Below are 16,163 nucleotides of genomic sequence, written 5' to 3' on the forward strand. Positions count from 1 at the left end.
TAGATACCCCCGGAAAAAGTCACAGGAGAGGTCGTTAACACCGGTGACCTGTGTCCGGCTTATTGGTGCGGGATAATGGCTGGAACAAAATGAAACACGGGGACCTGTAACAAAGACAGTCAGACAAGCGATGTGGAGTCAGAAAAGATAAAGGGATTGCAGACAGTGGAGGGGAAAAAAGAAGCTTCCAGCTATAAGAGGTTAGCACGGTCACCAAATAAATTCTTTTTTTTCTTTTTTGACACAGAATGAGGTCACGCTGATGGCTTTTTAAGTCATTTGAGAGGGATTCAGAACGGTTGCTGGCTCCAGAGACTAAGTTGTGGTTTCTGCAGTTTCCACTGCGCAGGAGCTGCAAGCAGACAGGCCAGAGAGGGCTCCCCGTGACTCATCAGGGGGGTAAAGTGAAGATTTAGAATGATTTGCTGCTACCTGTTAGTCAAAAGCCAAGAGGTGAATTTTAGAGTTGAATATTGGAAAGTGCCGTAGCAAGTCATGCATCCATTAACCTCAAATCATTGAGGGGTCTCAGCGATGTATCTGTGGTTATGCATTTAGATCAAGGTTATGCTTTTTCTTTCAATTTAAAATTAAAATAGACGATTATTGAACAGACAAAGCGTAGTATTCACAGTAAGAGTGTAGAATGGGAGGAAAATTACAGGAAACCATAGAAATATAATTTCTTTGGCATTCATTCAGCACCCGGATGGTCTCAACCATTTGCAATTTTCACAAGTAAAATACAAGGTCAGCCTCCTCATTACACAAATGGAATATAAAGCAACTCTGAAACAAAGTGGAGATGGAGATTTAAAATACAGGGGCAGTGACACTGACACGAGACCGCACACAAAAAAGAAAAAGCATTTCCTTTGTAATTACAGGAGTGGGCAGCACACTGTAAGTGTCGGTGTACCTCAGCACCATCAAAGACACGGGACCGAACAAGAAAAGAGTGGAATAAGATTATGAAGCAATCTTTGAGAGAAGGAGCTGAAAATAAGTCCATTTACAACGAAGGCTGAAGAAAAAAGTTCGCAAACAGAGTGAAAAGACGAGACTGAGGCAGCCTTTGAAATAAACTTTGAGCAGGTAAAGATGAGGCAAAGATGGAGGACTAGTTGGCAGAAGCTCCAGTCAAACCAGCTGTTCCCCCTTACACTGATGCTCAGCAGTAGACTAATAGGCAGTGGGAGTCAGTGGCTCCGTCTCCTGTCTCCCAGGCTGCCTGGAGGGGCTGTATTGATAATATCCTAGCCTGCAAGGCTCAATCCATCCCCTGGGGCGCTCAGCAGCAAGTGGATGAAGAGTCCCCGGACGGTCTTTTGGCTCCACCGCTAGACATTGCAACAGAGGAAGAGATCTGAACTCGCTCGAGTGCAGGTACACGCATGCACAGACACACACGTGCGCGCACAAACAGGCACGCTGCCCGCGCACCTTCCCCACACCTCATTTATTCTCATTTTGAGTCTCCCTTCTCACACTCGCAGCAGAGCGAGGGGCAGAGAGCAGTGATCACAGAGGAGGCGAGGAGATGTATGAGGGAAGGGATGGAGAGACGGGGAAAAGAAAGGAGAGGAAATGACAGCCTGCGCCAAGGAACGTCCTGCTCTCTTCTCTCCCATCAGAAGTGCTAATCCAACCAGCGGAGGTGCAGACCACCGCTCACATCTGCCTTCTCCTCTCCATCTTGTTAGGGACCAGATGGGAGAGAAAGTGACTTCCCGCTGTACTTCCACTACATGGCTTGTTCCCTCACATTAATACCTTCGCTGCTCAGCTCCATTTGTTACACACACTCCAGACACACACTCAGGGGGAGCCTCGGGCTGTGAATGATGGCCATATGCAGAACTGCGCTCATCTATAACCCCCCGTGGCTGCAACAAAGTACAGTAGGCACCTTGAGTGTTTCAACAAAGGTTAACATTTAGAAGTTCTGCGGGCCTGTCTGATTCGGCATCTCTGTGTAGTGTTCTCAGCTGAGCCGTAAAAAGTTATCAAACTGGGTTTGTAGGTAGAAGGTCACTGGTTTAAGTTCACGTGTGTGTGTGTGTGAGTAAAAATCCATCAGGAAAAGTGAACAAGTAACTCAGCGTCCGCTTTAAGCAACCGCTGTGAGAAGTCACGTGACTGCTCTGCATCCAACAGCAGCCAGCAGTCGCCGCACAGCTTCCAGGTGTGAGAGCGTGTTAATATGTAATTTGGAAACAAAGCAGAGGGGGAAAGCGTGCATGCTCAGCACAACATTTCCCCTGATGGTTATAAAAAGAAAAATACAACACAGCTGATGAGACGAGCGAGCGAGCGCCCGTTAACGACCAGCTCACCATTAAAACGAATGAAACCAACAACGACCCGCAAACCAAGGGTGTGTAGATTAATACACAACGAGTGGCGTCGCGAACAACTGTGTGTGCAATCGGCTAGCTATTTGTTTATTTGCAGAATGCAACTTTCTTTATGAGGTTGGCTGTTTACTTTATGTTCACTTAAAAACGACAGTCATCACCGTGTGCACTTCTAAACGCAGCGCTTTTGTTTTCGCTCCCATTTTCATCAGCTGAACTCAAACATCTGAAATTTTTTCTACATACACAAAAGACTCATGACTCTCAAATGTTGTTCTTAAATCTTTATAAATCTGTGTTAGTGAGCACTTTTCCTTTACCAAGATAATCCTTCCCCCCTCCCAGGTGTGGCATATCAAGGGGCTGATTAGACAGCATGAATATTGCACAGGTGTGCGTTAGACTGCCCACAATAAAAGGCCACCCTGAAATGTGCACAGTTGTGCCACCATTTGCCTCACGCAGGGCAACACATCTCCGTCGCATAGAGTTGATCAGGTTGTTGATCGTGGCCTGTAGCCTGTCCACTCCTCTTCGATAGCTGTGCGAAGCTGCTAAATATTGGCAGGAACTGGAACACGCTGTCGTACACGCCAAACATGCTCAATGGGTGACATATCTGGTGAGTATGCTGGCCATGCAAGAACCTTGCAATATGGGGCCGTGCATCATCATCATGGGGCCGTGCATCATCATGCTGCAACATGAGGTGATGGTCATGGATGAATGGCACAACAATGGGCCTCAGGATCTCGTCACGGTACCTCTGTGCATTCAAAATGCCATCAATAAAATGCACCTGTTGTTCATAACATACGCCTGCCCATACCAGAACCCCACCGCCACCATGGGCCACTCGATCCACAACGTTGACATCAGCAAACCGCTCACCCACACAACGCCACACACGCTGTCTGCCATCTGCCCTAAACAGTGAACACCGGGACTCATCTGTGAACAGAACGCCTCACCAACGCACCAAACGCCATCGAATGTGAGTGTTTGCCCACCCAAGCCGGTTACGACGACGAACTGCGGTCAGGTCCAGACCCCGATGAGGGCGACGAGCATGCAGTTGAGCTTCCCTGAGACGGTTTCTGACAGTTTGTGCAGAAATTCTTTGGTTATGCAAACCGATTGTTGCTGCAGCTGTGTGGGTGGCTGGTCTCAGGCGATGTGGAGGTCCTGGGCTGGTGTGGTTACACGTGGTCTGCGGTTGTGAGGCTGGTTGGATGCACTGCCAAATTCTCTAAAACACCTTTGGAGACGGCTTATGGTAGAGAAATGAACATTAATTTCACGGGCTCAACAGCTCTGAGCTTCCTCAACAGCTCTGGTAGACATTCCTGCAGTCAGCATGCAACTGCACGCTCCCTCAAAGGTTGTGACATCTGTGGCACTGTGCTGTTTGATCAAACTGCACATTTCAGGGTGGCCTTTTATTGTCTAAGGCACACCTGTGCAATATTCATGCTGTCAAATCTGCCCCTTGATATGCCACACCTGTGAGGTGGGATGGATTATCTCGGCAAAGGAGAAGTTCTCACTAACACACATGTAGACAGATTTGTGAACAATATTTGAGAGTCATGGGTCCTTTGTGTATGTAGAAAATGTTTCAGATGTTTGAGTTCAGCTCAGCGAAAACAAAAGTGTTGCGTTTATAATTTTGTTCAGTGTATATATGTGATCCTGTGTGGATTAGAAAAAGTCTAAAATAAATTCAAACTTGTGTGACCAATTCTTGTTTTTTAAAGACATTAAAGACATATGCTGTACAATCATTCCACTTCTGGAAAACAGCTGCACAACTTGTAGGAAGTTTAGCTCTAACCAGTAGTTGAAAATTGTACAGATATTAATAATAGGTTGTCTTGTACATGTTCAAACGTACACACACGTGGTTTTGGTTCATTCCTGCATACACAGTCGTATGCACACATATTAGAACAAGCAGCTACAAAAAACTGGGGAAAAGGTTAAAGAAGTGCAAACAGAAATGAGTTTTCAGCACAGAAACCACAGATTCAGGCGATCGAATAGGCCTGTTCCAAAGTTTAGTAGCTACTGCTGTATACACAGTGCCCTGGCCTTTTGGGGCTTTATGTGATATTGATAACATTTTTATGTTACTTTTGAATTTCACTGGAAGAAACTGAAGGGGAGCAAGAATAGGGCTGATGTCGAAGTGTTGTTAGCCGAGCTGCTGCCTTTGGACCAGCTGAGAAATCACCTCTCAGTCGTTTCTCGTGACTGTAGAAACAGTGAAATGGGAGTTTCCAAAATGGAAACAGGAAAAAATTAAAAGTGTGTAGTGTGACATTTATAAAGAATTGTTGAAGCAACTATGAAAAGGCTCTAACCATTCAATTAATGACCTAATCTATTAGGCCGTTATTTAAATTGTTGGTAATCACGCACTTTGTGTTTGAGCACTGCTCCTACAGACACTCATCTGAGGAACAATAGGATTATCCTGTCACGTGTCCCATTTTTATAGCATTACTGCACAGCCTGCCACAGGTTATTATAGAAATAAAGAAGAAGTAAAGAGATCCCTCCACTAACTTCAGAGGAGCTGTTATATTAAAATCTGGAGAAAATTAGCAGATGCGCTAATGCTCACAGCAGAGCCTTTCTATTTAAAGAGTGAGCAAACTGTTCAGACCATAATCTAGTTAACTACATTAATGATGGGATGAGATGCATCAGGATCTGTCTGATTCAGCTCAGCAGGTCACACTCTTTGATTGATCGCATTACTTTGCGGTAATAAATCAGAGCAGCGGCTGAATGCGGGGAAAAGTCGAGGCAAAACGGCTAATCAGTTTCCCAGGGAAGTGAACGGAGACCTCTTATTTAAATAATTTTACACCCAGTTTAAAATTTTTGCTCATCTGTAAAATATATGAAAATAAAAACTTTACTCTGAAAATACCAATTTGTTGCGGAGAGGCAGAAGCGCACACGCAGTGAATAACTGGAGCCGGCAGGATGAGACCGTCCAGGCTCCGTGGCGTGCATGTGTTTGTTTATGTGTCAGTTACATGCAGGATCCCTGCTGAGAGCAAAGATGTTGCTATCAAGGCACCACACATAATGCACTGCAGCGTGTGTGTCCCAGTGAGAATACACATAAAAACACACACACACTCGGATGATGTCAGGACAGTGAGGCAGGTGTGAGGCCTGAAAAACTAATAAAATACAACTCATGTGAACATGCTACACACACACATACAACAATGAGCCAAAATATAACTGATTTTCTTTTCACAGCAACACATGTGGGGACACAGAGTATTACAGAGCTGGTGTAGAATCAGTTATTGTAGTGAATTGGATGTGGTGGAAATGGACAGTAAAGGACTAAGCAACTTTAACAAGGGCAAAGTCATTATAGCCATATGTCAGGGTCAGAGACGAGCGACAGCCTCAGAAATGAAGCTGCTGTAGAAAAACAATGCAGTTCCTCTAATGTCCACTTGAGGCTTGCAATAAAAACGAGCTTTTTGTCTTTATAGCTCATTTCGACCTGCACGCTTTTTCCTCTAGCTCAGCTTAACCTTAGTAGCTGCTGTGAAACTAAGGCTGCTCACAGAGGTCTAGAAAGCAGTCAGTAAACCCCTCCCACCCTGCGGTAACCGTCAGTCAGTACGGGAAACTGGTGGTTGCTGGAGGTTAGCGGCAGTCACCAGGAACCCAAAACATGCTAGCTGTGTTTTATCATGATTCATATAATACTGATGACGGAGTTTTAGGCTAATAGTCAGGCTAACACACGTACCAATCATCTTTTCTTTCCTCACAAAACCACTTCTTTTAAGTGTCTTAGCATATTTTGGTTCCTGCAACTGGTCCGTCGGGTTATTGTTTCCCCAGAAACACTTCCCTTGTGCTTTTGGAAATCTGTTTTTTCCTATTTCTGTTTTCTTTTTTCCTATTTCTGTTGTGTTTTGTGTGCTTTTGCAGCTGGTGTTTTCTTAAGTTGTGTGTTTGGCCTCTCAGGGCCACCGTAGACTTGGATCATTTCCTCATTTACTCTATTCTAGCTCTAAAATCTAAGCTGGACATTTCTGCGTTTGAGATGCTTAAATATGTTGGAGAGAACTCACACAGAGGCGATTCGGATGTTTGGGGGTGTCTCTGCCCACGATATCGCCATGGCAATGACAACAAATCAACACAAGGAAAGTTAGCTACACTTTGATTAGCAGATAGCATCATCCAAGCTAGCTTCCTGTTAGTAACTCTGTTTGTCCAGACCAGGTTGATTGTTCACTGCAGTGATCAACTTCTCCCACATTCTGACACCAAAGTGCACAGGTAACCATGATGCTATCTCATGATATTTGTATAGTATGGCTGATCCTTCAGAAGTTGAATTACTCTCAAGTCCCCCTAGTCAGCAACAGTGATTTCCTACCAACATGTCTCCAAGGAGGGACAAACCATTAACTTGCAATAGAGGATGTGTCAGAACAAGTCTTATCTGCGGCAGCTCCACCTCACACCTTTCAGGACTTAAAGGATTTGCTGCTAATTTCCTGTTGCCAGATACCACGGGGCACTTGCAGAAGACTTGCCTGTATGGGTCAGAGCTATTTTGGCAGCAAGCAGAGGACCAACAGCAAATAAGGCAAGGGTGGTCATAATGCTTTGGCTTAAGTGTACAGCGCATGCTGCCATTACACACCCCATTGGTAGGAGAGAGTCATAATCCACACACACAAACCCCATGTCATACACAGGCAGTAAACAGGCAATATTTGTCTGATAAGAAAGGTCACTTTTGTTATTCGAATGCACACAGACCACTACAAGCTCCACTTTTAAAGCTTCGATTGAAAGAAAAAGGAGAGCAGCTGGGTTTCTGGACACCTCGCTCAGGCAGTCATAATTACAGAATAAACCACGCTGCTCTTTTCCCTCCATGTCATTTGGAATAGTGGATTAAGAGCAGATTTGAAGCCTTGCCATCTGTGTTTTGCACCAGAGTGTGCTTCCTTATCTCATCTGAACCATCCACCTCTCAAACAGCTCCCAGTCGCTTTTGTACTCTCCAAGCCGAAGAGGTCGGCTTAGGGCCCCGAAACTGGGTCATCTGGGTTTAGCTCAAAAAAGAAAGAAAGAAAAAAAACCAGGCTGGACTCTGGCTACAAAGCTGCCTGGACCACACACAGGTAGGGGGAGAGAGGGATGGAGCAATCAGTGGGGATGGGGATGAGGGGAGTGACGGGTAGAAAGGTCAGGACTGAACAGTGCAGTCCCATTGCAAGGGGGGGTGGGGGTATTTTTGGATGGCGCGGCAGGGTCACAGAGCCAGACAGTCACTGCCCCTGCTCTCGTCTGGTTGTGGGGGCCGTGGCCAAGGCGAAGGCCAGAGGGCCTCAAGGTCACGCCCTGCAACTCTTCTGTTGACAGGAACGGGGAGGGCGAGGTAGAAAGGGCACAAGAATCTGTAAGGTTAGCTGCTGTTACAGGTCTAAATAAAACTGGCTCTGTCCTCTGTCTCCACACGCACAGACGTCAGTGCAGGGTATCTACAGGTCAAGACAGAACGAGAAATAGCTGATGCACACACGCTCTCATTTCTGAGGCAAGTGGCGGGTCAGGAGTGTCACCTGTCCAGCACGGCCTCTGCTGTGAAATGTAATATCAGTTGGAGGTTAACCCACATAGATATCGAATGGACAGGGAGTTTGAAAACCATTAGAGTACAGCAGCACTTAAATTAAGTGTTTGCACTTAGTTACACTTGAAGTTGCCTGTTTGTTTTTTTTCTTTTCACTTTCCATTTCAACACCTACAGATTTTGACTTAATGGTTCTCGCTCAATTATAACATAACTGTCTCAGGTCAGCATAAGAGACAAAGTTATCCACACCTCGAGTTCCCAGACTCGTGGCAGGCCATTAAGTTACTTCACAGCATTTTTTTTTTGTTTACACTCATCTGCAGTAATTAGCCTGAACTTGATGTCGTGGTTAGGTTGTGTTCAGGCTCTGAAAGCTAAAAGCATATTTAGTCACCCCACTCCCACTTAGTCATCACAAAAAAGTCTGACTTTGTGTTTATTGTTGAGTGTTTTGTACAATTTAAGGCAAGAAAAAAAAGGTCCTCCCGGAGTGTCTTCCCCTCCTCTCAGCTGACTGGAGGGGGTGCGTCAGGGTCTGCGTTTGATTGGCGTCCCACCAGCTGCTGCCAAAGTGTCAGCACTACAGCAGGGAGCGAGAGCCAAAGTAAAGAAAGCTGTTCTCCTGTGTCACGGGCAGACAGTGTGTTTGTGAAGAGTGACGACCACACCGGCATCTAACCAGACCCGAGTGACATTTGCATTTACATTTAGATGCTGTTAAAAGCGCTGCAGCTGAGCAGCTAATTATGTGTTTAGCCTGGAAACCAACCCCAGCAGTGAATGGCTGTTTGACACCCTAAACTACATGCTACAGTTCAAAAGTTAAATAAGGCAGATACTTCAGGAGAGAAAAAAAGTTTGCATGAGTCGTTCAGAGTCGCCTTCGAAAACGTAAAAAGTAGTCCATCAACTCAAATACCACAACAGTATTTGACTCAGTTACTGCGAGAAATAGAGGGTCCTGTCCACCTGTACAGTACAGTTTGCATCCAAGGAGCCAGACTTGTCAGTTTTTATATGCTCCTTTATTCCCAAGAGGTTGACACAGCGGGTAGCTCTGCATACTTTGATTGCTTGGACTTTTTGCACTTGGCTTTTTTCCTGATGCATCCCCCAAATGGATTGATGTCTTATCCCAGGATCAAACTGGGAATCATTTGTTTGTTTTCATTTGCAAATGTATAACTGCTACACTACGGGGCCACCTGTAATTTTTAAGTGGTCTGGAGTAATACTTCCATTTTTTCTTTTCTTGCTTTTTCCACTCATTTTCAGTCCAGTCCTTGTACCTGATCATTTTCACAGGAATGTTTTTATGTTAAGTCACCTAACACAAATTTTTTTGAACCATTCAGGCACAAAAAAAGGCACCAAACACAAAGAAATGAGCAGTGGTGCACATTGTTGTGTGTTTACATATAACAGAAAAAACTCAGTAAAGGACTAAACTGCATCTTAGCAGCCTCTCACAAAAAAACAAAACATCTTTTGTTTCAATTTCTTTAGCTGAATCTATGAAAAATGCCAAAGATAACTCAGTTTGACAGGCATAAAATAGTATTTTTTAACAGCAAGGTAATTCTCAAAGAGCTATTAGCCAAAAAAACTTGGCATAGCTCAGCATAGTGTGCAGTGTGTTCTTAAATCTTTTGAGAGAACTGGACAAGTGGAAGACAAAAGAAGAAGTGTCGAGCTTGAATTTAGAATTGATCTGCAGCAGGTGAACGGGTCTGAAAGTCATGCCTTTAAGAAGAAAATACAGCAAAGACTTGACACAAGACTCAAGAGATGCATCTGTCTCTACAGTTGATCCAACTACTGTTCACTGAAGCCTCATCAGAAATGCTCTCAGTGGAAGGATGGTTTTCACGAAGCCATTCTTAAGGAAAGGAACCAGGAGGAAAGGCTGAGGTACGCCAGGTTACACGAGAACTGGGCTGAAAATCAGTGGCAGCAGGTCTGATGAATACAAATTAGAAGTTTTGGGGTCAAATCGTTGTCAATATGTAGAAGACCTACAACAGTGAGTGTCTACAGTCATCTGTGAAACATGGCAGAGGCTCTGTCATGGCTTGGAACTGCATTTCAGCCTGTGGTGTTGGGGATCTGCTGAGTTTAAGAAAAAAGTGCCATCAGATTAAAGTTTTCATTTTTCAGCCACTGCAGTAAGTGCATAAATGGGTAGAAATGGAGCACTATCAGTCATGGATTAGCCCAGACCTCAACATTATCGAAGCAGCGATGAAAGGTCATCTCGACAGAGACTGGAACAAAAGGCAGCAACATCCAAAAAAGAGCTTTGAATGTCCTTCGAGAAGCCTGGAGGACTCTTTGTGGCCGATGGGCCTGGTTCTGCCGGAGGTTTCTTCCTGTCAAACGGGAGTTTTTCCTTCACACTGTTGCCGAGTGCTGGCTCGTAGCGAGTCATCTGATTTTGGGGTTTTCTCTTTATTATTGTAGAATTGTCACATTACAAAGCTGTTCTGATTTGGTGCTATAAAACAAACTGAATTGAATTGGTGGTCATAACAAATATTGACTTTGCACCTATTTCCCATTTTCATGTGGCTTTCAAGGGTTTGCGGACGGGGTCGTAAAAGCGAAACTCCTCTTCACATTTTCTTTTTTAAAATGTAAGTCATACTCGGCTTACTTTTCGTCTCCTTTTCACAATCTTCCATTTAATCTGCGTTCTCTGTAATTTTCCAATTCAGCACCAAGGCTACATTTGATTGAAAAGGAAAGCAGAGCACAATCTGTAACTACACTGCCACTTTTTAAAATAGTGTAAAAAAGTAATAATAATATTAATGAATGAGAAAAAAGGTGAAATCAGTTTGTTTAAATATTTTATTGCTATGTAAAATTAAAAATCTCATACCTCCAATGAAAAAGTCCGGCTCTTAAATAAGACAAATCAATCAGGCAAAATAAAAATGTTTGGCATTGTGAACGGATGCTGGGGACGAGGGGAGAGTTCAGTTTGAGCAGATTTAGCGCAGCATTGCTGCTACACTTGTTAGTCAAAACTGTTACAAAACGCACCGTAGCGTACAGACTACCATCTTTGAAATTCTAGTTATCAACTCATGGGCTAGTACACATAGTAAACTACGAAACATGGACACAATGTTTCTCCCTATTAACATTTAATCATTTAACCGAAGGCTTACAGTAGTTCATGACACATTAACCTTAAATAAAAGTCAACCAACACATGATGCAGACGTGCGTATTATTGGCACATCTGTGAAATCCCGAGCACTTAACTACAGTGCGGTGGTGGGTGTTGGGGGGGGGCTGTAGCTGCTCATCCCAGCCAAATCTCTGCTGTTACAGTACAATACATTTGAACAGATCAGCCAAGTAATTCAGCGTGTCGAACAATCTCTAAATCGTGCAACAGATCCTCGTCATCCCTAACGCATCCAAACTCGAGACGACAAACATAAAAGTGAAGTGTCTTCTTTTCAGTGCAGCCAAACACAAAGAAGATGAGAATAATTAATGTCAACGCAGAACTTCAAGTATATTCCAAACGCAGCTCCTTTGTCTAACCACTACATCAGAGTCTAAAGGGACTAAAATCTAGTCATGCAAGCCACTTTTCTCTCTCTGTTACAAACTGCAAAGTGCATATTAGGAACTGGTGTGCGCTCTCTGAGAGGTTTGGCTCTTGATGCTGTGGCATTAAAGTCGTCTCATTCTCTAAAGAGGCAAATAGGCTCGGCTTTACTACACTGACATTCTAACCGTTGTGTTGCTCAATAGTGCTGCACTTAATAATATCACACAGGGAAAACATGAAGCGTTAGCGTTCAAAAGGCGACCCGTTTTCAGGTCCTCCGGGCACCACATCTGGACTGCAAAAAACCTCCAAAAGCGAGAACATAAAGTGACTGTTGTTAACATAAAGCCTCTCTTATAAGTTACGAAATAAATAACATTTCAACATTTCAGAAAATGGAAACAAAATAACTGATTATAGTCGGCAAAAATAAGTTTTGTACATCCACTTTTTTTTAATTTAAATGATGGATAGCTTTGTTAGTCCATGTGCATTATGCATCAGCATTCACTGCAGTCATGGAAAAACCTTAGAAAATAAATAAGTACATAAATAAATAATCCTTGCATTGTTTTAGTGTTTGTTATTCTTTTCTTTTACAGTACCATGACTTGTAACTGTACAGTGAGTATAATACAGCAGTTACAATGAGAAACGCGGGGCAAGCCCATCGCCTGGCATTCGAGGGGCTAGAGGGAGGGGACCGAGGGTAATGGTGGTCTGCTGAGCAGAGTGAGCAGCTCCCTTTAGCGATCCCAAATCATCCAGCCTTGCTTTGTTGATCTTCCACAAGGAGACTGGGCCAAAACCAGGCCCCAACCTGGGGTCCAGAGCAGCACCAAATTCAGATCTATACCAGGACACCTAAGATCTGGGTTTGGCTAAAAAAGTCAAGGGAGGCGAGGTTGGGGAGGAGAGGGGAGGTCAAAAGGCCAGGGTTGCCACGGTGACCTCAGAAGTGGCCCATCCTGGCGGCAAAAAGGTTACGGGAGCGTGGCACGGCTGAGGAGATGCTGCCAAAGCTGGACGAAGGCCACTTCATGATGAACTGGGAGGTCACTGGCAGCAGATACCTGGACAGACGGACAAGAGCGAGGGACGGAGGGATTAGGAGAGAGGATGAACATAATGAGAGGATTAGTCATGCAAAGGTCGCAATTTAGAGGTCGGGGCGCCTGAGTAGGCACTGAGACAGCATATAGCCAACTTTTCATTAATGGTTCTACCACTTATGACCATCTCCATTTGCACAATTCAACTTTAATATTTGCTTGGAAGTTTGAAGATTAAAAAAAGAAAGAAAAGGAAAGAAAAGTGAAAAGAGTAGAAAAAAAGAAAAACTGGAGACTTGTGAGATCCGTATGAACTGCAGCACTTGTTAAAACAGCTACGTTATTTTTTTAGAAAATTCCAGAAGAAAGTAAAAAGCGCCAGTTGTACATATCACCACGGACCAAGATGGCATCTTCAGATGTTTGGTTTTGTTTGTTCAACGGTCCAAAAAGCCCCAAATAGTCTTTTTTAAATCACATTTAACCAAAACAAACAAATAAAAAATCTTCACATTGAAAAAGATGAAAATAATAAACATTTGGCTTTCTTCTCTTTGCTTGGCGATTCTTGCGTTTATCAAAATAATGATTTATGTTCTAATCTTTTAATCTTTTCAGCTCCAGTTTTGTGTAATGTACCAAATCTAAAGTATCATACACACAGAGCTCTTAGCTGCGGTCCTGTTTAATTAGGTTATGTGCAGTAATTATGCATCTGCTCGTACAGTAATAAATCATGGACCTCATACCGACTGTCTTTTCTCTCAGTACAACTGTTTTTTGGGGGTTTTCAGCTTTGATCCTTACATTATTTGGTATCATGAACATAAAATCCTCACCTATCATTCCGAGGCACAGGCGTCAGTACCTTTCTAAGACTTTTCTATGACACCTTCCACCGAGACAGAGCAGTGAGGCAGCTCCTGCTAACAGCGTTCCAGTACCTGAGAATGAGACCAGTGTCAGGTTGAGTCAAGGCGAGGGCTGAACCCCGCTTCCATCTTCCTTAGTTAAGGGAAATGAGTCAGGTATGGTTGTCAGAGAAATGTCAGATGAGATGATCGGGATCCTGGACAAGGTTAACTGAAGGTTATGCAAATGTTAGGGTAGCGTTCAGAAGACATGAGACGGGATGCTTGGATTCTTCTAGACTGATCGCTTAGAACAAGATTTACATTTATGGGCTTTCCCAGCACACATTCATATTGTGATATGAGACATTATGCGATCTTATTGCTATATCCGTGGCAAAAATCCTAAGCTAATAATAAAAATACATCTAATATTCGTTTAGTTAAATGAGTACAATGGTCAAAGGGAACGGTCCCCATGGAAGCTCTTAAGATGTGACAATCTAATCAAAAGGGAGCCACTGGCGCTGAGGATTACAGAGCGAAGAAATAATATCTCCTTTTAAGCCAGAGCAGCGATAGCACACTTTTTCTCTGACAGCCCTCGTTTCTTGTGAAATAGCTCTTGGACAAATTAGCTGAGCAGCTTCTTCTGAAGTCGACCGGAAAAGGGGAGGAAAAAAAAAAGCATGTCGCTAAGGGCATCTGTTTCAACACAGCCCCAGACCCAGGAGAGTTAGGAGGGATTCAAATTAACTTGATTTACTCCAATGAGAGTGTCCTTGAAACGGCTTCAAGTGGGCCGCAGGTATCCCTCCAGCACATCATCTTCATCTGTGACTGGACTCGGCTGAACAATGGCTCAGTCCGACACTTCATCTCAAAGTTCTCCACTTAAACCCCAGAGAGGTTTGCAGGATACGCTCTGCTCTCGGCCTTTCACATACGTTCCCAGCAGGTAGCTCAAAGTGCGCTCTTAAAAGAGCGATTTTATAACACGGTGTTGGGTGCCACCCTTTGGATTAACTCCTGCTTTACTTATGTTTCTCCTCTCTGTGCTCGACACCTTAAAACATGTAAAGATTCACCCTACATCCACCGGGAATTCTGTAGCTTTGCAGTGTCACGCTTCAGTTCGTTTCCAAAGTTTTTGCTGTAAACTCCAAGAAAAGACACGAGGGAGGAAAAAAAAGATAAGAAAATTGAATACTGAACATTCATTAGGGGCCAAGTGTGTGTTCTCTGAGATCCTCGGCTAGTCACTTTGAGAATATTCAGCTCATAAAAAGAATCACTGTGGTGATACTGGCAAGGGGTGAGATGGGGTGAGATGAGGGGGGGATCTTCTCATGTCCAAATGGCTGTCATCTCTGCAGGCTGCATTTAATTGGACCCTCGTTCAGCTTCTTCCAGGTTTGTCCTCTGTTTGATTGTTAAGAAGGTCTTGGCAACAATGTGCATGCTTGAAAGCCAGTGGGTTGCGGCTCATTCATGCACTTGTGCTTTACTTCAATTCATCAGTTGACAGGCACACACTCTATGCACCAATCCATACATGCAATGCTACAATCTAGTGCAGTTCCTCCTGACAGGCCGATCTTAAGTCCTCCATCAAAATTCGACTGCCGCAGTGAAATGACAGAGGCCCCGACAAAACAAAACACCATGACTGAGGAAGGAGAAGGAGACTGCTGCGATAGCTGATGCAATCAGAAATAAGAGGTACAAAAGAGGCTTGAAGGTTATCTGCAGCCCTCATTCAGCTCCACACCCCAATTAACCCTAATTACTGCCACAGTTTTCAGACAAATGAAAGTTAATAGGATCTGAAACTTTTGTCATCATGGGAAAATTGTCTTTGGGTATTGACAGCTATTCCAAGCTTAACAAGAAAGTCATTAGTGGGGCTATTTGGCTACTTCTTCTCATCTGCCCACACAGGACGAAGGACTTGCCTATAACCCCGCCAGGCTGTTGACACACCTGATCGGGGCAGTTCTCACGGGGAGGATGCTTGAACTCGAGCAGGCAGGTGTGGTCAACAATGGAGACCCCGTGGACCCGATCAACGCTGATGTGTGACAAAGGCTGGTGTATGTGTGTGCACGCACATGAGACAGTGGGTTGAATTTACAGTACAAAACTCATTTAAATGTTGCATAGCAAACTGTTTGAGGCCATCATAGCTATCTATAAGATTTAAAAAGGAAAGCCCAATACAAATGGATCATTCTATGAAAAACATGTCCTTAAAAGCCTTTGAGGAATAAGAAATATGAGTGTCAATAATGAATATGGTCTTATTATACTGCAGTGTTGCAGTCTTTGACAACAGCAGGTGGATGAGTGTATTTCATTTTTCTAATTCAGGCCTGAAAAGTTCTGAAAGCTTCAGTTTATTATTGTAAAGTAATTAGTAACAATGTATTTATTTAAAAGTCTCAATTAAAGCAACCATTAACCACATTCTAATGTTTAGGTATAATGGTCATTACTTGTGTGATGCAAATATTCATTTAAGCAAAATCCACAATCTGTCTGTCATGCAAAGATGCAGTGTGTTTAGTCCAGCTGATGTCGCATCACCAAGAAAACAAAAGCAAGCACCTTCCAAAGTTTAGCGTGAATTCCACTTTTTGTGGAAGATGTTGCTTTAAAAACAGATAAACTCAATCAAACAGTGACATATCCTCCAAA

The 16,163-nt window shown here is 43.6% G+C and overlaps 1 protein-coding gene and 1 pseudogene across 4 annotated transcripts in view; one reads left to right on the top strand and one right to left on the bottom strand.

Moving 5' to 3' along the window:
- Positions 1-2,733: 2,733 nt before the first annotated feature.
- LOC146653233 (uncharacterized) lies at positions 2,734-5,980 on the top strand (annotated as a pseudogene).
- Positions 5,981-10,855: 4,875 nt separating this feature from the next.
- ttll7 (tubulin tyrosine ligase-like family, member 7) overlaps positions 10,856-16,163 on the bottom strand; it is an 82,183-nt gene continuing 76,875 nt past the window's right edge. For 2 of the 4 annotated variants that reach the window (XM_085382100.1, XM_085382101.1), the window contains 2 exons: positions 13,455-13,559; positions 12,498-12,636 (listed from right to left, as the gene is read on the bottom strand). In XM_085382100.1, the coding sequence (XP_085238226.1) occupies positions 13,499-13,559 (61 nt within the window). In that variant the 3' untranslated portion in view covers positions 12,498-12,636; positions 13,455-13,498. Of the gene's footprint in view, positions 12,637-13,454; positions 13,560-16,163 lie in introns of all 4 variants that reach the window. The other 2 variants (XM_085382098.1, XM_085382099.1) reach the window with 1 other exon arrangement.

The sequence above is a fragment of the Rhamphochromis longiceps genome, linkage group LG15 (assembly GCF_057381845.1).
Source record: "Rhamphochromis longiceps isolate RC_006_pf linkage group LG15, R_longiceps_female_GT1.1, whole genome shotgun sequence".
NCBI classification, from domain to species: Eukaryota; Metazoa; Chordata; class Actinopteri; order Cichliformes; family Cichlidae; genus Rhamphochromis; species Rhamphochromis longiceps.